Source organism: Leptonychotes weddellii, chromosome 5 (genome assembly GCF_054177405.1).
Source record: "Leptonychotes weddellii isolate Sample4059 chromosome 5, ASM5417740v2, whole genome shotgun sequence".
Classification (NCBI taxonomy): domain Eukaryota; kingdom Metazoa; phylum Chordata; class Mammalia; order Carnivora; family Phocidae; genus Leptonychotes; species Leptonychotes weddellii.
This window is the reverse complement of record NC_138373.1, coordinates 49,587,123-49,610,373: the sequence shown is the minus strand read 5'-3', so window position 1 is coordinate 49,610,373 and position 23,251 is coordinate 49,587,123. Positions and strand designations below refer to the sequence as shown.

Below are 23,251 nucleotides of genomic sequence, written 5' to 3'. Positions count from 1 at the left end.
TTATTATATTAATAAATACTATGCAGCTAATGTTCCCACCTGGCAGGGCAGAGAAAAGAGCATAAAAATGAAGCCGTGGTTACAGCTCTTAAATACTAATGAAGGTGGTATCTACTTGGCATGGTAGAAAGGTGGGTCTTTATTTTAGAGTTCTTAATTAAGAACTGCCAAGTGACTAATATTAATTAGGAAGCCAGCTGTATCCTTCAGTTTCATGGTATATTTCTTCTTAGGAACCTGGGAAGGGAGTAAATCTGAGCCTCTTTTAATCAATCAGCGCACGAGCAATTATGCAGTAAGTGTACTTTGTAGATACAAGGCCAGGCTATGTGGATAGAGATTTATAAGATACCGTCTTGGCCTTCTGGGTCTCCACCGGTTCGAGGAGTGTGCACCAGCATCGAGCCAGTGTCAGGACAGCGAAGTCAAATGCCCCAGAGGGTATCTAGGTAGAACGGGATGGCCACAGTGCGGTGGGAGGGAGATTTTTCAAACCACGCAGTGCCCCGCCTCTACTAGGGTCTCAGTGGCAAGCCAGTGTGAGCTCTGGGAGAGCATCGTGTCCCCAGTTACAGTGGCGTGGACCAAAAGGTTGAGGACAGGCTGTCAGGCAGCAGTCCTGGGTAGAAATCGGAGGGCTACAGCTGGGCTCTGAAGAGGAGTAGACGATTTCCAATGGTTGCGGAGCCCTGGGCAGCCCCAGAGGAGGAAGGAAAGGGAGCGGGCTGGCTGGACCAGAAAGGGGAGTCCCGGGCATCACCCTGGCACGTGCACTCCAGCTCCTCAGTGCCTAGCCTGTCCACCAGCTGGTGCAGGAGTGACGCCCTTAGAGCTGCTCCCGCCTGCACACACATTCAAGCGTGGCCTCCGGCGGATTCCTGGTACCCCGAGCGCGAGGGCAGGGGAGGCAGTTGGAGCAGAGACTCGGTGCGCTGTGTGTTCCTGGCGTGACCACTCAGCTCCTTAATAAAATGGTACCTGGAACAAGGGGCTTAATGGGAAGCACCTCAAAATCTCTGGCCCCGTGTCTGCATTCTAAGTCTCTTTTGACATTGATGTGTTACTATCCATTGAATTCTAGTTCCTTGAGTCACTAGCAATTGAGGAAGGATTTTATGAAGATTGAGTTGTAATGGGCTTTCTTTTGACTTTGCCTGACAGAGTGTTAATTTTTGCAGTGGTGTTTTTTTTTTTTTTTCCAAGCTCGAATTGTAGTCCAATCTGCAATTCTCTCTTCATTTCATACCTAGAAATTCAGATTGCTGAGTTGTATCTGCAGTTAAACTGACACCTTCGTGAAAGCGCCGGATCTAGCGCTGTGGCGGGTGCAGCCTTCCCGATGCAGAAATCTGCAAGTCTCCACCCCGCTTCACTGACTTTCCTGGGGAGCCCTTCCTTCACAGGATCCACGGAGACCTCTTGGGCTAGAATCCTTAACTCTGAGCCTGAGATGTGGTCACTGGGGAGGGCTTATTCTCTGTAGATGTGAACTCCTCCGTAGGGGGCTGAGTAACGTACGCTTCTCTCTCCTCACACTATGCCATTGAACTTGGAGGTTTTACATCTCTTCCGAGTGCTAATTTCCATCCAGGTCACACCTGCGTGTGTGTGTGTGTGTGTGTGTGTATGTGAACTCTCTCTAGCCCTAGTTTATAAACAGCGTTTTTTTCTACACCCAGGTATCCAGAACAGTCCTCTTCCCAACTTTCACAGGGCATTTTCCAGAATCCTACCTGCTGCTTTTGGTAAAGTCCTGATCAGTGCCTGTCTTTGGAACGCTGCCCCAATAGCCTGGTTCCGAAATCTCTGATTATTACCAAAAGCTCAGTTCCCTTCAGAGAAAAAGAAACTTTGGAAATAGTAGGTCTGTATTTTTCTTTCCATTACATAACTTGGGGAATTTTACTAACCTCACGTCAGCGTCAGCCTCGAATGGAATCTGTTAAAGAGCTACATCCGAATGGTATCTGTACAAAGAATAATGTGTATGGAAACACTATTCTCTAGGAGAGTGACTTTCGCTGTATCCAGATAGCACCTAAGTTGTTATAAGGTTTAATGGTTTTCCTTAAATCAATTCACATTCTTAAATTTATTTTTAAATGAAACAGTTTAGCAGTATTCCAGATGATAATTGGCATCACTTACAATTAATAAAAATACGTACATAGGATTAAAATGTGAAGCTTGCATGTGTACATGTGCAGTCCTCTCTCAGAACACCTTTGAGAGACATAACTTGGGGGAAAGATGTTGTATCCGAGGGGGCTCAGGGGGGGTCAGAGAAACAGACCCACTTCTTCCTGGCTTTAATATTAAGGAAGGGCTTCAGGTTTAATTTTACTTACAAGTTTTGTTTACATCAGGATTTTTCAACCTCAATAATTGACTTTTGGGCTAGATAATTCTTTGTTGTTGAAGACTGTCTTGTGCGTTGTAGGATGGTTAGCAGCATCCCTGGCCTCTAGCCACTAGATGCCAGCTCCACCCCATCCCCCACCACCAGCTGGGACAACCAAAGATGTTTCTAGACATTGCCAAAAAGGCCCCTGGTGGAGGGGGAAATCGGGCCTGGTCGAGTACCACTGTGTTTACATATAAGCCATCATGTTGCTTTTACTGTCCTTGTTGTTGTTGTTGTATTAAATTGTCACTTTGTTAGGTGTGCGTATTTAAAAGATACTGCAATTTTTGAGACCGCGCACGTAACTCCCTTATACCCCAGATGGAAGTGGCCCTGGCGTCTCTTGAGACCTGCTCGGGGCCCACCTGACAGTCCTCTCTCTGTAAGGGCACGTTGGCTCTCCCCAGTGGTTGTCACTTTCTCAAGGGCTCTTCTTGGTGAACGAAAGACTAGATCTTCCTTCCCCTCCCCATGTGTTTCTGACTTACGTGCAGGTACGCTTCATTATGGAACGTGACTTCGTGTGTTACCACATCAGCAGAGGCCTACATTTTTGTGAGATACTGTTTTAAATGTATGATCTCTTTAACTTTAACAAAAGTCTGTAATGATGCTGCTTAATATCATTTATCCCTGTTTTTTTTTTCCCCATTGAGAAAAACTGAAGCTTAGCTAGGTCACGTGGCTTGCCCAAAACCACACTGCTAAAGATGCTCTTCTGTTAAAACAGAATATTGGAAGCAGTCTGTCCCCAAAACAAAGAAATGTTTGTCTTAAAGTTGAAATGCAGTATGGATTCACAGGTAGCCTGTCAGTGATTGTGTTTATGATTTGTGGCAACTGCCGATGCAGTAACATCTGTTTAAAATTATAAACCTAGGGACGGCCCACTGGCTCAGTCAGTAGTAGAGCCTGTGACTCTGGATCTCGGGGTTGTGAGTTCGAGCCCCACGTTGGGTATAGAGATTACCCAAAAGTAAAAAAATCTTAAAAAAATAAAAAAAGTACACACCTAATTACAACATAAAGTATGATTACTATTTAAAAAAATACTTCGGATGAAAACTTAAATACAAAAATGCTGGTAGAAATTATGTTGAGGTAGGAGACTTCTGGCAGTTTTCCTTTTAGCCCAGTTCTGATTTCTAAATGGGTTGTAATGTATTTCTTTTTCTTTTGGAAATGAAATTTGGAAGCTAAAAATGAAGACAGATGTAGCTGGGATTACTGTCAGAGTTAAGTTTCTCTCTCCACTTCTAGCCAGGGAGCGTCCATATTTGGCACATTACAAATAAATGTCTGTGTGCCCCTGCGTCTGGGGTTGGCGGTCTTTCCGAGTCGATTTGCTGTACGCTGCGGTGGAGGGCTGGCCTGCCACCTTTTGCTGAAGGAAACACGCAGGACACTGCTGTGGGGTACCCAACCAAAGTACGTACTGACGGAAACAGGCAGTGGGGCTGCTCCTCCCTCCGTTTGTCGTTAACTATTTCTTTCTTAATATGAGTGCATCTGGGATGAGGGGAAGCCTTACCTGCAAGACAAGAGGGCAGGGGACTTGCCACAGGCCTAGAGTAGTTCTCTCTCAGCGACAGCAGCCCCTCATGTCACAGAAGGGTAATTCACGATGGACCATGTCACCACCAACTTTTTCACTAGTGGGGACTTGTAACCGGGACCAGATCGGCAAGACCATGAAGGAAACACATGGCTGGCCCGGCTACATAAGCCAGGTCGATAATGGTTTGCCGGCAGCACGCGTAGAACATGTTTTAAACAACACGAGTGTTGTCTCACATATTATTTTCATTGCAACACCCTTCCGTCTATGTGCTTCCATTCATTCTTAATGTCTTACTGTGTGCTAACAGGTGCGCTTTGAATGGATTCTTTGGGTAGTTGTTCCTTGCATGTTCAGGGGGAACCATGTTCAGGTGCCAAGTACCTGACGCCCGGTCCTCATAACTAACGCTCTCAGGTGGCACAGAGAATGCCTGTTTCACATAGGAGTGAACTGAGGCTCAGACAGGTTCTGTATGACAATGTATTCCTTGGTGATTCCTCTTGAATGGGGGGTTAATCTATCGGACCATCATAAATGGGCCTTCTTTTGAGCTTCTGGTGTATAGTTGTACTTGTCAAATGCTAGATGTTTCCTAATTTAATATCTGCTAAAATTTTCTGATGCTTTTGCTTGTTTACTGTTTCCATGTGTTACACCTAATGTGAAATTGAGATTTGGGTTAATTAACTACTCAGCGTGATTATTTCCCTCAAGTACGGGGGAGCTTCGTTTACCAATTTTGTCCTTCTTGTTGATAATGTTAGCGTACATATGGCTCATCTCAACTTTAAAGGAATTAACCTCCTAACCCGTATCTTGAACTCTTTTTTTTTTTTGGCCTCGATTCTCTGCCCACCCTCTCCACAACTACAAAATTCCTAAGGAGCATGACCTTGTGTGGGATTGCTTGACGTATGTTCACAGTACACGTGATCTTCACGTGCATCGATAGATAGCCTTCTGCACTCACCAGAAGCACTGGATCATGTCTGGAAAAGAAAGGTTTTAATATTTTTAAAGAGCTGTAGACATTTTAATCAAAGCTTCTTCTCGGCTTTTGTCTGATGTGTATCAGGAGAACATACAGTAAAAGAGAACACGGCATTACTCTAGCCCGCCTGTCTGAATATATTTCAGCTCATTGAGCTAGATTTCTCCGAAAAGGGAACATTTCCAGCCAAGTCTGCCCTAAAAAGATATGCAGGGTGGCAAACCCAGAACTTTGGTGCCTGCAGGTGCCTTTTTTTTTTCATCCTTAATGTTTTAAATTACTCTCACGATGAAACCTAATGGCCTAATGAACAGGGAAGGTGCCCAGTCTCAGAGGAGGATGGACTGAAGCGTCAGACTGAGGAAGAGCAGTAAAGCCCACAAGTGTCGGTGGCCAAAAATCCAGCCCACACAGTCTCCACGCCTTTGTGCTGGTGACCTCTGAGGCCTGGCAGTGACGTGGGCTCCCTGAGGACTCCCACCCTGCTTGTAAGCAAGTAAGCCCAAGAGCATGAAGCACAGAGGCATATGGAAATTCCACTCTCGAGCTTAATATACCAACGTGCAAAATGAATTTTTCATACTGGGTTTTGAAGAAATGGAAAACTTCCAGTTCTCCCTCACTGGTGTGCCTTTTGGAGTTAGTGCCCTTTAAAGCAGCCGGAGGGGGTATGACTGTAATGTAAGCAGAGTGGTGTTTGCAAGTGAGAGCTATGTGAAAGGCAGTGATGATTTTGGAAACATTATTCTGGGTGTCGAATTGAACAAAGAGTCGTTACTGGAGGAAAAAAAATACCCAGAAACACTTTAATAGTCTCTCGGATTTGGGCCCAGAGAACCATACTGTGAATTGAGTGGAAGATAAATAGAGAGGAAAATAGCAAATTAAGGGGGACAAATAACCAGGGAGGGGCGGGTGCCCACTGGCATCCGCGAGGAGAACATATAACCAGCGTCTGATGCATTTCCTTAAGAATCAGTGTGTTTGCAAATTGCTTCGTTGCATCTTAGCAGAATCTAATCTGAGTAACGAAGAGCTGACTAGCGAACATAGTTGGATGAATTCCCTCAGTACTCCTGAAATATAACAGAGCAAGGAACAGTATAATGAAAAATAACAGAGAGAGTAGCTAGGGGCTTAACTTATGATCAGTGTTCATTACAACAAATGGCACTTTCACTGCAGAGTTACCATAAAGATTATTGACTCTTACGTAATGTGGTTCCCATCTGAATAGATCTGAGAACAGCTCAGCCTGTGAATGAGAGGGCTGAAGCAAGAGCACAACGATGTACTCGATACCTTTATTCATTTCTTCACTTTGTTCTGGAGAGCTGCCCATTCAGAACCACGGACAGAGCAAAAGCCGGTGAACCTTCTTGCAGGAAGCTTCTCCATGATTCTCCTTGACTAGCATGGTTATATGTTATATTCAGTGAAGACCCGGCTCAGAAAGTGACTAAGCTTTTTTTTTTTTAAGATTTATTTATTTGAGAAAGAGAGTGTGTGTTGGGGGGAAGGGGCAGAGGGAGAGAGAGAATGCCAAGTAGACTTTGCACTCATAGTGGAGCTGGACATGGGGCTTGGCCCCACCACCCGGAGATCGTGACCTGAGCCGAAACCAAGAGTCAGACGCTTAACTGAGTTCCAGCTTGTTAGTAGTTTCATATTTAAGATCCTCACCTGATGATCTTTGCCATTTGCTGTTTTCCTCAAGCATGCATGTTACAGCACTTTAAAAAACATCTCTTTGGAAAGAAACTGTGTTTTGTGTAAAACTTTCAGCACACAACCCAAGAGCATTTTGCAACTCTGGCTTCAACCAAGGTTAGAATGGACAGTCCCAATTCAGAGCACAGAGTACATAACAGCCTTGGTTTACTGAGCACCTGTGTGGTACCTGCTAAACACCTTGTTATTTCATCCTCTTAGTGACCCTGTGAGATATGTACTGTTCCTCTCATTCCCACTTTCCAGATAGAAAGCATGTTCAGAAGACGTTAGGTAAGTTTGCCAAGGTTACCCAGCTGCTGTCTGTTAGAGATGAACTTCAAAACCAGGTCTAACAGTGTGCCAGATGTTTTAACTCCCACATCGATGCTAAGCACAGAGAAAGATACCCTTTCTCTCTCTCTCTCTCTCTCTCTCTTCCCCTCCCTCTCTTTGGAAAAGTTGGCTGGATTTGGAAATCAGACGTATCAGGGCTTGGACCCTTCCTTTTTCATTTGTGAGAAATCCTGCAGAACTGACCTATCATCTCCTAAGAGTGGTTGTAATGCAAAAAAAAGTTCATGTTTAATGCATAGCGATAAGCTTTTTGCATGATTTTCTCATTCATTCCTCAAAACTGTGGGCAGCATAGGTCTGTTTTATAGATTGCAGAACTGAGGCTTGGAGTGGCCCAGGCTGCATAGCGGCTAAGTCTGTCCAGAACCTTCATGTTCAGCCAGTATTACATGGCTCATTGTGGGCAGTTTCAAAGTCAACCCTATCAAGTGCCCCCCATAAGAGAGGGTCACCAACAGTGTTAGCCAGAGGCAAAGGTGACAGCCCCCAGGTAACATGGGAGGCAGAAGCAGAGCAAGGAAACCCAAAGAGGCTAGTGGGTGAGGGGCTGTGTCGTTACAAGGAAAGAAGCAAAGTGGCATTTGGGAACAAGTCAACAGTTGTCAAAAGAATAATGAAGGCATCTCTGGAAGCTCAATAGTAGACAAGTTTTGGATCCTATCCTTCCTTTAGTTTTCAGTTTCTTATTGCTGAATTGTATGGAAAAAATACTTTGGTGAGGAATGGCAAATTAAAAAATACTGTTAGCCATGGGATAGCCAGCAGATTTACTATTTGTCCCCAATCTCTTCTAAGCACCCAGTTTTCTCCTTTATTACATGCATGAGTGGGAAGCCCTGCCTCGTGACCATTGGCAGTGAGCTTCTATAGACCTCCCTGTGGCTCATCCCCCAGACTTCCTGGCCCAGAGGTCAGAGACGGATAGGGAGACAGAGCAGAGTGATGTGCCCGAGGCTAGAATTGGTATTTGTCACTTCACAAGGAGCCCAGCTTAGTGAGGAAGTCCAGCTTGCTTGCGAAATGGCCAAACCCTGTGACGCACAGTACTCCTAGCCTGCAGCTGCTGCTTCTCGAGCCCCTCCTAGTGGAGGCCTTGCGGAGAGTGCAGCCTGGTTGGCTGTGAGTTGAGGACCTTCCGCTCTTACAGCTGGGTTTATGTTTGTTTTTGGGAAAGAGGACTGACTACACTTTTCTCCAACCAAGTAGTGTTCATGAGCTTTGGGAATTATTTATATTGGCCTGAAGACTTTTCCAGGCTCATACTGAGAACTATTATAAATAATTAAAGATAGTGGAAGAACCTCTAGCTAAGTGGGATTACTTTTTAAAAAAATACTCTGGGTATGTGTATGTGTGTGTCCATGTGTCCGTCCATCATTCCTTTTTCTGAAGCACAAAAACCAAGTGCCAAGAAAGAGTCCCTCAGCTCTCAGAATGCCTTTAGTACAAGAGATGGCTCGACTCCCCCATATTCACATGGTCTGTGTCTGTTGTACATCACGGTAACCACAAACAGCATGCGGCTCTTGAGCTGGTGAATTACAGATGTCTGATTGGGATGTGCTGAAAAATACTCAGCAGATTTCAAAGACACTTAGTACAAAAAAAAAAAAAAATTAAACTTACATGATATATTTCCTAAGTCATTTGTCTTTAAATTAAGGATAAAGTAGATCATTAATTATGTTTGTATTGATTACATGTTGAAATGATCATATTTTAGATATATTGGGTTAAAATATATGAAGGTTGATTTCATTTGTTTACTTTTACTTTCTTAATGTGGCTCCTAGAAAATTGGAAGTTACATTTGTGGATTTTGTGTTTTGGACAGAGCTCTTCTGTAGATCTGTGAAAGTACGGAGTTTGTCTCTACCAATTAGAAGTACTAATATGTGTTTAAAAATAAGATTTTAAAAATAGCTTTCTGAAATATTGACGAGGAGAAAAATTAACTCCCTGTAGTGATTCAGTTTAGCAAGTACTGCTGACTAAGAGGGGCTTTGGCCATTCCGGGGGAAATATATTGGGCAGAAATCTTTATGAGAAGCTATTCAGGGGATGAATATTTTTCCCCGAGAACATAGGTCCCTTTGAATCAGTTGATTCAGAACACGGTTTGTCAGTATTTGAAAAAGCTCTTGTGCACGCATTTCTTCGTCATTTCTTACCCAGCTGTCATCCTCCTGGCCACATCATGACCACAATATTCTATCCTGGAAACCAGAAGAAAAGAGCAGCCCGGGGTGGTATTCCACAGATATCCTGGTCCTCTGGCTTCTCCACCTCCTGCTTTGACTTTCACCATCTGTATTTAGAATGCTCTCGCACCTTCCAGGAGTGTGTTGTGGGTGAGATTCCTAGATGAAACACTTGAGGTTCTTGGATGAGGTCTGTTATGACAAGCGTGAGCTCTTCCCTCCCCACCCACGGCCACAGTTTTGCTCTGAGTCGACAAGGCCTGCTGGGGGCATCAAACAATGAAAGCTTGAGCCCCAGGGGAGAATCCTATCCTCTTCTTGATGTGTTCCTGGGGTCCTCACTCAGATTTATTGCTAATGCATGGGTCCTCCAGGAGATGCTTCTTAACATCAAGCATAAACTCACAAACACCTTCGTTTCTAACCTTTTGCACTCGAAGACCATAAATTTCCCAGAGACTCTTAAAAATCTGATTTACAAAATCTAGAAGGGAGTGGATGACATATATGAAATCTGCTCAATATATCAGGCTAAAAGTAGTTTTTAAATGTCCTAGTCCTTTGTGGAGTATGTTTTCTCCACAAAACTCAGAAACATGAACGTGTAACCAAAGAAGGTTGGGATCTGAAGGCTTGTCTCCTGTTCAGTTCCTATATGTGGGAGTCCATATTCTTTCAACAGTTGTTGGCTTGTTCCCAAATACCACTTTGTTTCTTAGCCACCAAAAGCTGGTCTCCTCCCCTCCTGCTGGCCTTTCCTTACTCTTGGCCAGGAGTTCAAAGATTGGTATCAGGAATGGATGAAAAGCACAGTTCAACTTGATAGGCCATGTTCCAGGAGTGGGGTTCCCCACTTTAGAGAGAGCTGTTTACATGAGGGGGGATTCCACTTTGCCAGGGAGATGGCCTGGAGTAATGGGTAGTTCAGTGTTCTGTAGCTGCCGCTTCCTGAAGGTCCCCTTGGTGAGAGAGAGCCTCCTAGGTAAAGCACTGTGTGCATAAGTCCACCTGTTATGTAGATGGTTGCTTTCTGGTGTTTATTTTTAAGTTTTTATTTTTCAGTTTTTTTTAAGTGGAATGTGACTTGCCTCACAGAAAAGAGGGGCACATAATACAATGCTGTGTAAGAGCGCAAGCATCATGCCTTAATCTGACCCGAACATAAAAGGAACCTCGGAGAGGTGAGCCCTGTAAGGTTTCGTTTAACGTGATTTTCCTTGAGGGTTAGACAAGTTAATAAAAGCAGAGTGCTTACACAAGCTTCATGTGTAAAGTTGGCCAGTTCCATTCAGATGTCCAACTCTTACAGGGTTCAAGCCATTGCCTGGACGGTTCAAGCTGGGCGAGGTTTGGGTACTGTCTCATGCAGCGCCCAGTCATCCCCGTGAGGGGTTTGACAGGGTGCAGGCTAGACAGTTACCACCCCTATGTAGGTCCAAACGCCCCATCTTCTGTCTAGGGAAGCAGATTATCCAGATACCAGATTAATTCCGAAGCCTTCTGAATTCAGTTCAAGTGTTATTTGCCCTGCCCCGGGAACCTATAGGCTTGTACTTAAATTTAAAGAAATGGCTAGCTTTCCACTGACCTGGCCATGAGTCCCCTGCCATGGTCAAATCACCAAGCCACCTGGGCAGAGAGAAACTGAGGAAGGAGCAGTCTCAGAAACAGAGAGTCCCAATGGTTAGCCACAAAGAGGAAGAGGGGTAGGGGTAGGAGGAATAATAACCTCTAAATATGCTTTTACTATTTGTCCTTATCTGAAAAACAGAAGAAAAAGCGAAGTTTCTCTGTTTAGACACTAACATTCCTAGTTCTGTGACATTAGCTCTTCATTTGCGTTATCACTTATATCTGGAGCCACGTGCCTTCTTTCATTCATGCGATATTGCTTCAGGTTTAAATGAGTTGCTAGATGGAAAATGCCATAGAAGCTTCATGCAGAAGTGCTAACATACAGTAAGTGCTAGATGAATTTTGCTATTGTGGTCACTAGCTTTATCGTGTTAGAGGTCGTAAACAACCTTGAGCCATTCATGAACGAACCACATGATGTGGCCAGAAAGACTCTTACCTTTCCGTGATCATAAAAATGTATTCTGGTTTTTAATTTGTCCAAAGGAAGGGGGGGGGGTGGGATTCTACTGGTTTTATAATGTTCATTTTCACTTAATTACTCTTTAAAAACAATTACTATCTTCAACTAGGTCTTACTAGTATTAGATAGGATTAATATTCACTAAAAGCCCACTGTACTTTAAAGGAATTTATGGAAACCCCTGGTCACAGTGCTGTGGAAGTGAGTCTCCACAAGAGGATGACAGACTGGGCCCCCAAGAGGCCTCACAAAATGGCGCAGTGGTGCGTTTACTGTACCTCCAGCCTCTCCGGCAGCCTTCCCGCCTCAGAAATCTTGCAGAAACAGAGGAAAACACACAGGGAACTGATGTACAAACCAAGATTCCATGACAGGATAACTGCCCCCAAAGACTAGAACACTTGCCTTGGCCTGCATGACACATGCCCTTCTGGTAGTCAGCTGGAAATGGGAAGCTGACGGATCATCACTCGAAGAGCACGGAACTGAGGACATTGGGAGATAGATGCATTGGCTAAGATAGTCTTGCAGTCTACCAGTAAATACTTACTGGGTGACTAGTGGGTGGCAGGCACTGGAGAAACACAATGATTAAGACAGTCCCTGTTTCAGAGGCACTAGTGATCCCTTTGGGAAGCTGTCCACAGAGTTAGATACTTTCAGTATATCCCAGTAAGTGCAGTGATGTACGCTTTCATTCAGTCAACAAACGTTCATGCCATGCCTGTGGCGTTCCAGTCACAGAGGATACCCAATAAGACAGACAAGGTTCATGCTCTCTGAGAGGTAGCCTGCTATTAAGGGAGGTAGGAAAGAGCAAGGAATCAAATAAATAAAATAATTATATTGTGACTGTTGGTGTGAAGGAAATGAATGTGGTTAAAGATGGGTAATGTGGGCAAAAGGACCTCTCTTAGGATTTCACATTGGAAATAGATGAGAGTGAGGAGTCAGTCAGGACTCAGCATCCCTTTGATTGCAAGAAACACAAAACTAAGAGAAGTGGGGATTATTTGGTTATTGTATGCTCAAAATAATCCACCAAAACAATAGACTTCAGGCATGGCATGATGTAAGGGCTCAGTGTCATTGGACCCATCCCTCTTCATCGTTCACTTCTGCTTTCTCTGGGCTGGTTTCTCTCTCAGGCAGGCTCTCTAAACAAGATGTCAGTATGGCTGACAGCACACCTGGGCTCCTCACCAAAATCACTGGAAGACAACTTCTCTTCCTGACGGTTTGAGCAAAGATCATAGGTCTTTCTTAGTTGGCTCAAATTGACCACAGGCTCATGTATGAACTAGTCATTGTGCTCCCCCCCCCCCGCCCCGGGCAAAGGGAACAGTGTCAGACTGAGCCGAGTTTTGACATTAAAGTGGAGGCAATATAGCCATCCACCTCCGAGGCGTGGAATTGCTCTGGGCCTCCATACCCTCATCTGTAAGATGGAGACGGTGGTCGTGCCTGTCTCCGGGATGCCACGAGAACACTCCAGGCAGAGTAAATGGCAAGCACGAATCTCAAAAGTGGGCAGGGGCCTGACGTGTTTGCCCACATGCTGGGGGCTGGGAGTGGGAGGTGGGAGGCGGAAGAGGGGAGAGAGTTGGAAGGGTTGGGGCAGCCAACCACGTTTGTCTTCTCTGCTTCCTCTTAGAGACATGACGCTAGCAGGACACGCACAGGCACACAGGACTCCCAGCCTGGGTCCTCACCACCTTTCTGGGGCAGGGGGCGGTGCTTCAATGCCCACTGCCAACATTTACCCCATCGTTTGTACCGCTGACCAAGACCAACACTTGTGAGGGGCAGAATCTCTCTCCAGCTTTGTTAATACCTTCGGTCAGCTTACTGCCAAGACCCACTGGCCTCGGAGTTGAGCTGGCATTACTCAGGGTGACTTTTCCTGTTGATGCTTTGATCCACTTTGTGTCGATGGTATCACTGAACATGTAGCCGGATGGTCTTACTGCCTTTTAAATTCATGGTTCTGGGTGGCGCCTCACTCTTGCCTCAACTGAAGTAATCTCTCCAGTCAAGTCTGTTTGGCAGGATGTGAAATTTAAAGTAGGTTATATAATCGCAACAAGTAATTTATGGTTACGTGGTATTAATATCCAGCTGTCCGTGTTAAGGTATCTGTTAGAGAATTACTTTATTATGTGGCTTTTGAGAGCCAGATTCAATTTAGTGAATTTTAACAGTAGTGTTTTTTAAGAATAATTTTTGAAGGGGGCAGATTGCACATATAAAAAGAATTCCTCACTCCCTGGTATTTATGGTTAAGTTTGTATATCTGAGTGTGTACCACTAACACACGCATGTATGGTTAGATGTCTCTTTTTTAATCTCTGCAAATGTTAAGTACTAGATCAAAAAATAATTCTGTTCATAAAAAATATTCAGGCTGGGTATGAAGTCTATTAAGGAAGCTTGTTTGGGAAACTTACAAATGCCCTTAGACTTGTTTCCTCTTGCCTTTTAGTTTATTCTGGAAATTGCAACATTTAGCACTTCACAGTTTAATTTAAAAGGATTACCTGTTTTCTTAAATGCTTAAGCAGGGAAGCAAGTTGCAGTTATTGATTTTTCTCTGCATGTATTCGTGAAAGCTGGATTTGCTCCTTCCCCAGGGAATCTACCCCCTGAACTGCATGCTTGCCTGGTGACAGCTCGGACCTCTGATACATAACCAAAGACCTTGCCTAATATCCTTGCAACTGCTCGGGGAATTTTTATTAAGTAAAAGCATCATTAGAGTAGACAGGATGATGAAGTTTAATGAGCATCTTTGGTGCACGAGATTGTTAGTTTTGCTCTGCCAGAATCCTCATTTCTCCCCTCCAATGGGGCAGATAGTGAGCCCAGAATGTACAGGGGTATTTTAAAATCTGCTTTATATTTTATATTTTTGTATAGCTTAATATCCGTCTTAGGCCATCTGTGAATTCCTTTCGGCTATTTCCATGGATTTCAAAATGCATGTTTATACTCTGATTTACTGTGTGTTGGGGATGCAGAGGCGTGAGGGGTTTTAATGGAGAAAAACGGGAAAGACACAGACTGCCGTTAGGGAGCTGCATGGAACCATCTCTTAGAGGTTTGATCTCAAAAATCATTGCCTTTTGAATTAATGAGATTTCTCCTGGGAATATGGTAACTATTAATTTTTTTTTTCTTCTTTAGGACTCAGCAGTTTCTGTGCTAAGGTTCTGTCACCAGCCCCTCATAGCTGCTAGATAGGATAAATACAGATATTACAAAATGCTTATTAATAATCTAGGCTTCACACTTTGTCCACAGATTTATTTGTGGAGACTTTAAATTTAGCATCCCACCATAGGATTACAGATTATAAACAGAATTATTTCTCTCCATTATTGTCACCGGCCATATAACTTGGATTTTCAGATTGGTTCTTTTCTTGGTCTGTATAAGGACTTTCCATGGAAACACCCAAAACAACAGGAGGGAGGCATATGACATGAGCAAATGACTTAAGAACAGCATATTGTACCTCTCATATACCTGGCATTCTGAAACACAATATTTACACAGCACACAATGTGCTTCTAGCTGTGCTTGAGTATACAGAATACAAAAGAAGTGAACTCTGCAGTCCCCGCCCTCAAGAAAATGGTAGGCTTATTAAGAAGACAAATCTGAGAAATCTAAAGAAGATGGGAGACAAGATAATTCAGTGCATTAAGAGTTCGAACTTGGGGGGCACCTGGGTGGCTCAGTGGGTTAAGCATCTGCCCTCGGCTCAGGTCATGATCCCAGGGTCCTGGGATCGAGCCCCGCATCAGAGTTTGAACTTGGGAGCAATTGCTTGGGTTTGATCCGGGCCTAAACTTGCTAAGCCTTGGTTTCCTCCTTCGAAAAATGAAGAAAAGCCCGTTCTTCCCTGGATTGTTGTGACAGTGGGGGCCGAATGTCTGGTAGGCGTAACTGCGATGTGTTGTAATCATGGCACTGCCGAGACTTCAGAATGACAAGCTGAGAGCAGGAACCTGTGTACCATCTAGCACTTGTTGGTGAAATCCTAATAAATCCCATAGTGTCCTGTGAAGGCAGAAATTGGGGCAGGGGGCGAAAGCCCTGAAAAGCCTAAAAACACAGATGGGATCCGAATTGCAGAACAGGACCCAGGCAGACATTCCAGATAGTAGTTAACACAGATCAGCAAGAAACAGACCAAAAGGACTGCTGCCTGGCAGGAAGGGCTACTGCCAGGGCTCAGATCGATTTAGCACCATTTTATTTTTCAAACACACGGAGGAGCCCAAGCTGCTCTGGCTGCCAGAGCACTTGCGAGGTAGACAGTGTGCACATAATCCCATTTTCCAGTGAAGGTAACAGATATTCTGGAAAGAGGGAGGACTCTGAGGTTAACAGGTGCTAGGTGGCAGGGCTCGCCCCCAGGTTATCTTGACTGTCCACCACACTGCCTTCCTCCAGACCAGCCTTCCTGCACTCGGGTGCACTAGAGGACAGAGAGAGGAAGTAGCTGAGTTCAGCATTACATGATATGTCCTGTGGCTGCTTTATGTCACGTACCAGGCTAGGTACATGACCTGGTGAGCAGTGGATGTTGTTTTCCATACGTGAACCAGGGAGAGATGATTCTGCCAGGTGTAGGACACATTGGAGGAGGGAAGGGACCCATTATAATAATCTAATGACCATATGATGGGGCCTATTTTTGGGCAGAGGAAAAGAATAGATAAAAATCACAGGTTGATGAAAATCAGAATAAGCACCATAAAGAGCCTAATTAATCCACTGGGTTATGACCCTTTTGAGAAGCTATTGAAAGCTGTGTTCTCCTCCTGCTGAAAAAGCACCTAGAGCACGGCTTGGAGTTTCAGATACTTCCCTGGTCCCAGGCTGAGAATTTCATTTTTTTTTTAAATTTTTTTGATTTTAAAGATTTTTTTTTTATTATTTGACAGAGAGAGACACAGCGAGAGAGGGAACACAAGCAGTGGGAGTGGGAGAGGGAGAAGCAGGCTTCCCGTGGAGCAGGGAGCCCGATGCAGGGCTTGATCCCAGGACCCTGGGATCATGACCTGAGCCGAAGGCAGACGCTTAACGACTGAGCCACCCAGGCGTCCCCAGGCTAAGAATTTCAGAGGAAGCGCCAATCAGACTTGATTTACGTGATCACCAAAAAAAAGAGGCAGACGTCAAAGTGACTTCTGTGTTTTGATCCTCAAGGTCTGGAGACCTAGAGGGACAGACCTGTGGAAGTCGGCGTAGGGAACTGTTCTGTGCTTTGGTTGAGTGTAATAGCTCAGTGTCCAAGTGGGAGTAAGGCAGGCACAGCAGGGGCTGAAGATGGCGGTGGCTTGGCGGGCGGGGGGGAGGTGGGGAGGTGCTGCTCAGAGGTGGTCACTGACTGCTAAGTGAGATGTCCTTTCTAGGGAAGAGAAAACAAAGGTAGAAGCAGAAACTAAAGGACTGAAGAAGTGTCCAAAGGAGAGACTAAGAACCAAGATGGTGCACGGAAGCCAAGAGAGGGAATTTTCACAAGGAATGGGGTGGGCCCACCGTGGTCTTCTGCTGCAGCCCTGAAGGGATTGAGGGTCTGGAAGAGACGAGAAGACTCCTGTGGATTTTTTTCCACAATGAGACTGCCCGTATTCAGTAAAATTTGGATATCAGTAATAGAAAAGCATGCATACCAGCCTCCTTACGATGAGAGCCCCAGGAGGGGTCTGAGTGGCGCCAGCCCGCTCACGGCCCCCAGCGGAGAGCAGCCAGAGGCCCCCCGCCTTTGAGGTTCTCTTCAGTGACGGAAGCATGCTCATCAGACTCCTGTGCACAATGGAACCTTTCCTGTCACTTTGGATTGTTCTTTGGTGGTTTTTTCCACTCCTTACTCACCTTTCAATTATCCTCTGTCCACCTCACATGTGAGTCGGGGAGAGGAGACTTCCTAAGACTCTGTGGCATCGGGTCCCTCTGCTCTAGGGCTTGAACATTTTGTCCCCCAACGGCTGCTGCCCTGTTGGTGACCTTGAGCCAGGCTCCCTCTGTCGCCGCTCTCAAGCTGGTGGCCCGATTTCAGGGCCCACTGGAAGCCTCCTCCCTCTGAAGGCGCATAATGACAAGGTCATATTCCTGGCTCTGTTATGTGCTCAAAGGCAACATGTCAGGTTGGGGGGAACTGGCCAGCTCAGCCTGAGTCTTGGACCTTTGCGAGAGGTCAGAGATGTCAGCTGCCGTTCTGGAACGTCTGCTGAGTCTCTGCACAGACAAGACCTTCCCAGGGTCCAGTTTAATCTTCGCCCAAGCCCTACGAGGTAGCTAGGAGTGTTCATCCTTAGGTTGCAGATACGGGCTTCGACTGTGACAGCTGAGCCACTTGCCCAGAGTCACCCGTCATTGAGGGTGCAGGGTGCACGAAGGCAGAGGGGAGTGAAGCCCTGGGACTGTTGTCTGGGGATCCCCAGGGCAGGGTGCCGTGGGCTCCAGGAGGGCAGGACAGGTGCTGCCTGAGCAGAGTGCTAAGGAGACACGTTGGTCTGGGCAGTGCCTTGTGCCAGGGTGTCAGGGATGATGGGGGTTTTCCCAGGTGGAGGAGGGTGAAGGAGCGTGTGGAGTCAGAGAAGCTAAGGCCGCTCGCTAAGGCCAAGGGCAAAGTATGTCATGTGGTGGGGATGTGGGGTCAGGAAGACAGAAGCCATCCTGAAGGCTGTGATTGTATTAATTAGTCATGTTTCTTATTTGCTGTCTTTTATGCTGTTTTGACATCTCGGAGGTCTTGCAGGCTGGGGGAGAGACTGCCCTTTCCAGGGCGAGCTTAATTCCTAGAGAGAGCAACCAATTTACCTGCCAGGTTGTCTCTGATATGTAAACCAACCAAACCAATCCAAAGCTAACACCTCAGCCACCTCCTTCATGGAACTCCCACACAGCAAGCCCTTATTTCCCCTGCCCTAAATCATCCTAGGGCCAGGTCCCATACAACTGCAGGCCAGCCTGATAGCCTCGAGCACCTGCAAATTATTTCAACTGTCCAACAGTAAATTCACTCAAACCCACCCATTCCTTCCCATGGAACCACCATAAAGGACCAGAGTCCTGCTCCCTGCTTTGTTCCTTCTGCCTCCTCACCAACCCTGGCACTTCCCCATGTGGCCTTATGTGGCGTGGCATGCCCCCTCCTCTTGGGAAACTTCTTCCAGTGGCATTGGCCTCCCCATGTCTCACTCAGCCACCTCTAGAAGTGAAATCCTGGGTACATTCAAAACATGGATCAGGGTGTTAGCTTCAGAGAATAGAGGGGGGTCAGGGGGCATCCAGTCCGGCTAGAGTAGAGAGGAGACTCTTTGCTCACCTGTTCCCTCTTTTTCTGGTAGAAACAGCACCCATTTTTTCCTTTGGGGCATCCTTTGCCCTTTTCGAAACTTAGTTTTTTAACTTCTTTTCAATGACCTGCTATCCCCAGAAAGTCTCCCGTTTTTCTTCTGCTGAAGGTAAGCAAACACCTCACTTCTAGGCTGCCCTATCAGGCCCAGAAAGGTCCATTTACTGCATTAGTTCCCTGTTATTGTAACAAAGTACCATGAACTTGGTGCCTGCAAACAAAGCAGATAGATCCTCTTACAGTTCCAGAGGTCAGAAGTCTGAAATCAAGGTGTGCGCAGGGTTGCGTCCTTCCGGAGGCTCCCGGGGAGAATGCCCTTCTTTGCCTTTCTAGTTTCGAGAGGCTGCCTGCGTTTCTTGCTGGGAGCCCCTTTCCTCCATCTTCAAAGCCAGCAGTGTAACATGTTCAAATCTCTCTGACTCTGACCTTCCTTATGAAGTTCAGAAGACCCTTGTGATTACCCTGAGCCCACCCAGAAAATGCAGGCTAGTCTCCCCAGCCCAAGATCCTTAATTAATCACCTCCATAGAGTCCCTTTATGATATAATATGTTCACAGGTTTCAGGGGTCAGAATGTCAGTATTTTGGGGGTGGGGGGCATTATTCTGCCCACCACGCTGACTAACCAAAGGGAAACCCCATGGCTAATCCCTGGTGGAGCCAGGAGTGGAACCCTAGACTTCGGACCCTCAGATGCTTGTCATTACTGCTCTAGCCCAGTGATGTCTCCGTGTGGGCATGGCCCACCAGTCTGGTCTGTGCACGCAGCTGGAGGAGTCAGGGATGAGGCGGAGGACGCAGCAGCATCCCCATGTTGCCAGTGACTCACCGAGGAAGTGGGGGCATGCATTTAGCTCTGCCTTAGTTGCTTTCTTCAAAGAGGATTAAAACCTTTCTCCCAGAGATGCCTGGGGATTTGGCGTTGATAGAAAATACCATGTTATTTTTTTTCAAAGGAAAAAGCCCTAAAGAAGTAATCATATAATTATCTTTATTAAATCCCTCCAACTACAACCCCACGTCAGTGGTGTTTTTCAGCAAGCATCCACTGACCACTTCCAGTAGACGAACCAGGTACTGGGCTCACTGTAAACACTAATACCACCATACTCAGAACACAGCATCGTTTTTTTACAGATGGAGAAGCTGAGGCACGGCGAGTGAGGGATGTAGGGGTGCCAATCCTTTGCCCAGAGTCCACAGCTAGTAAGTCGCAAGAGGAGGATTTAAACATCAAGCTCAGGAAATGCTCTCTCTGATCTGGCCCTAGGTAGTGACTTGCTGTGTAGCCCCAGGAGGTCCAGGCACAGTGGGGTCTGACTAAAAAAGGCAGACATTGGAACATTGGAACATTCTAGTTCCTTCCTAACAAAAGGAGCCTTGCTGAGTTCCAAACAGCTTTTGCAACCCCTTCTGAGATAACTTTGCTGGATCACCACTGTCAGGCCCAGCGAAACCCCCACCTCTTCCAGGAAGCCCTCCGTGCCCACCTCAGTTCTTACTCCTTCAGGACGTGACACGTGGGCCCTTGTCAGATCTTCTTTTCCCTCATCTGACGTCTTCCTTGTGTCGCTCCTGCCGGATTTCCCAGCTCATGCGCTATGGAGCTGTCTTTCTGCAGATTTTTGTAACCCTTAAAGTTGAATGCTGTCTGTGAGTAAGAACAGGGATATTTTTTTCCCTTCTGGGGGTAAGGGTTTGGGAAAGAGAGGAGAGATACATGAGGCCAGAAGGAAGCTAGGAATGCACAGACCAGAGTCAGGCCTTTTCTGTGTGCGGGGCGAGAGGAGCTTGGAGCGCAGAGGCCTCCGGGGACACCACCCTGCTGTGTGAGCGTGAAGAAAGCTGTGTCCCAGGAGGAGGGGAGGGGCCGGGCCTGCTAGAGGAAAAAGTATGTTTCAGGGTATGTGTTGCTTAAGCTGAGGAATGTAACGGAGAAGTCTACTTTGGCTACTTCTTTAACCTGTTTGATGTCTCTGGGAGAGATGCTACAGGGGTGAGGGAGGGGTGTCCCCAGATAATAGAGGACAGTCTTGCCATTGCAAGATCCTTAATCATCTCTGCAGAGCCCCTTTGGCCGTGTAAGGGGACAGTCACAAGTTCCCGGGATTGGGACAGGGACTTCGGTGGGGTTGGGGCAGCAAGAGCAGTTCAGCTGGGCCTGCTGAAATTTCCTCTGTCGAAACCAGTGGTTCCTTTCCTGGGATCCAGGGCCCCTGGGTGTCCATGACGTAGACTGCAGGGGGATCAGTGGCCCTTTTTAAAGTGTAGGGGAGAGGGGCCTTAGACGGATTTAAAGATCCACTTAAATGGGGAGACGGTCCCCCCCCTTTACCTGGAGACATTCCCAGCCCCTGGCTAGACGTACATCCTCTGGCTCGTGGGTCAGTGCCACCAGGTCCAGACTCTGCATTCTGAGCTCCTTGGGAGCGGAGACCTCTCTTCATGGCCACTGCTGGTGGAACCTGCTTGTAGCCCTTCTGGGGAGACACTTGGAAGCCTCTGGAGAAGACAGACTACACTATCACCTATCAACTTTCCCTAATTAATCAGTTGGCCAACTGTGCACGAAGGCCATCCTTTGGCCCACCAACCACGGTGTCCATGTCCTCAAGAGCATCAGGACATGCCACCAGTCTGCCTGGCAAGGTGCAAGCATCAAGAGAGTATCAGCTCCTTGAGTGGACTTTAGAACAAGGGACACCTTGCACCGGGAGGTCAGTCTCGGTGTCCTCCCCCATTCACGTGGCACAAGGCAGTTGCCACAAGCAGATCACGCATTGCCTTTCCTCTGGAGGAATGGAGACATGCACACTGGGCTCTCTCTGGGCCACACTTTTATCTATAAGGGCAGTTAAGGTGGAGCCGTATTTATTTGAGGGTGGCTTTTAATTTTGTTTAATCAGGATTACTCATAAATTATCAATTAATTACTATCTGCTGTTGGGTTCAATCCTCTCAGCCATAAGCGAGCTATGCTCTGTGACGAATGCCATCCACTGTAATTGTAGGGTACTTTGTCAGCATTTAATCAACAGTACTTATTAATGTGGCATTGATGTGTGGCCGTCGTCCCAGCGCTATAAATCATGGGTGAGCAGCCAAAGCAGGCTTGGACACCATTGCTCTCTGTCACATTATCCAGCCCCTGGGCTCTGCTGGCCAGGCATGATGTTCACTTTTCACTCAATGGACACTCTGTCTCTTCAGTTCAACCCAGTTTTTGTCATTGTCAACTTCAACGCTCACAGCCATTCGAGTTTCATTCTGGAACAGGTGGGCTGAGCATCTTCCATTCTCACAGCCCCAGATCCCTCTTCCTTTGGTGTTTTCACGCTCGGCCCAGTGAGTGTGAAATTCCAGGACACTTGTCCAGAACTGACCTCATAGTGTATTTTGTGTGTGTGTGCGTGCACGCACGTGTGTGTAAGTGTAAGAGAATTTTATAATCTTAAATACAATGTCTGACCCAGACCAAGCAGAAGTGAACTTTTAGTTTTCTTTGGCTTCCTGAACATTCCTGGAGATTAATCTGTTCTTTAAAGCCCTCCCAATAAAAGCTGGTCCTGTGTTAGCAAGGTGAATCTCACCATTTCTCCCTCTCTCTTTTCAGCCTCTACGGCAGACACATGCAAGCAAACCCAGAACCACCGAAGAAAAATAATGACAAATCGAAAAAGATCAGCCGGAAACCCCTGACAGCCAAGAACAAATAAAGGGTTGGCATGGGCTGAACTTCTGGTTGCTTCCCTCATTATGACTTCTCTTCTCTGCTACTGTTATCCCACAAATAAATACGTGTGTGTGTGTGTTGTTTTTTTTTCTCTTTCTAGAACTTATCACTTTACCTTTTAAATGCTTTTGGTAGGTGGTAGATTTTTATGAATTCTTAAAACCATTTCCATTTGTTTGCTTAAAAATGCCAAAGGCAGGAAACAAAGCTCTAATTCAACTGCAAATTCCATAGTAGGCACGGAGTTCAGTCCCTTGAATAGATGTTCACAAAGTTGCGTGTTATCAAAAGAATAATTAAAACCATGTGATCATTTAAAAGTCACAGCTAACACCGTTCACTCTTCTGTTTATTCACATAACTCATTATTTTGCCTTGTTAAAAGCTGTAACCATCGAGATATTATGTTAAATAACAAATAATTTTTAATAAAATCTTGAATTTGTGTCACATGTTGCTTCTTGAATAAATGGTCTGATCTTAGGGTATGCACATGTTTGCTTATTCCCGCCCCCCTCCCCCAAATGAACCCATCTGAATTGTATTGGTTGTAGATGGTTAACTCTGAAATGTTCCGGGAAAGAAATGCAGAATTACATCAGAGTTGGTTTCTTCTCAGATTGATTTTTCAGGTTGTTTTTTGGGTTTTGTTGTTTTTTGTTTTTTTTTTTTTTCCCTTTGAAGACTGTTTCTAAATTAGGAAGGAGCAGAAAAAAAATCTCTGGGAGACTCTGCCAAAGGATTTTGGAAAGCAGCATTTCTTAGCTGAAGAAATGGTGACTTCTGCCAGTGGCTGGTAGACAAAAGTTGTGAAACGGAGAAAG

The 23,251-nt window shown here is 45.9% G+C and overlaps 1 protein-coding gene across 5 annotated transcripts in view; it reads left to right on the top strand.

Annotated features, from left to right (window-relative positions):
* Positions 1–22,877, top strand: part of RSU1 (Ras suppressor protein 1) — a 172,560-nt gene extending 149,683 nt beyond the window's left edge. For all 5 annotated transcript variants that reach the window (XM_081820681.1, XM_081820679.1, XM_081820678.1 and 2 more), the window contains exon 8: positions 22,308–22,877. In XM_081820681.1, coding sequence (XP_081676807.1) covers positions 22,308–22,410 — 103 coding nt within the window. In that variant the 3' untranslated portion in view covers positions 22,411–22,877. The remainder of the gene's footprint in view (positions 1–22,307) is intronic.
* Positions 22,878–23,251: the final 374 nt, after the last annotated feature.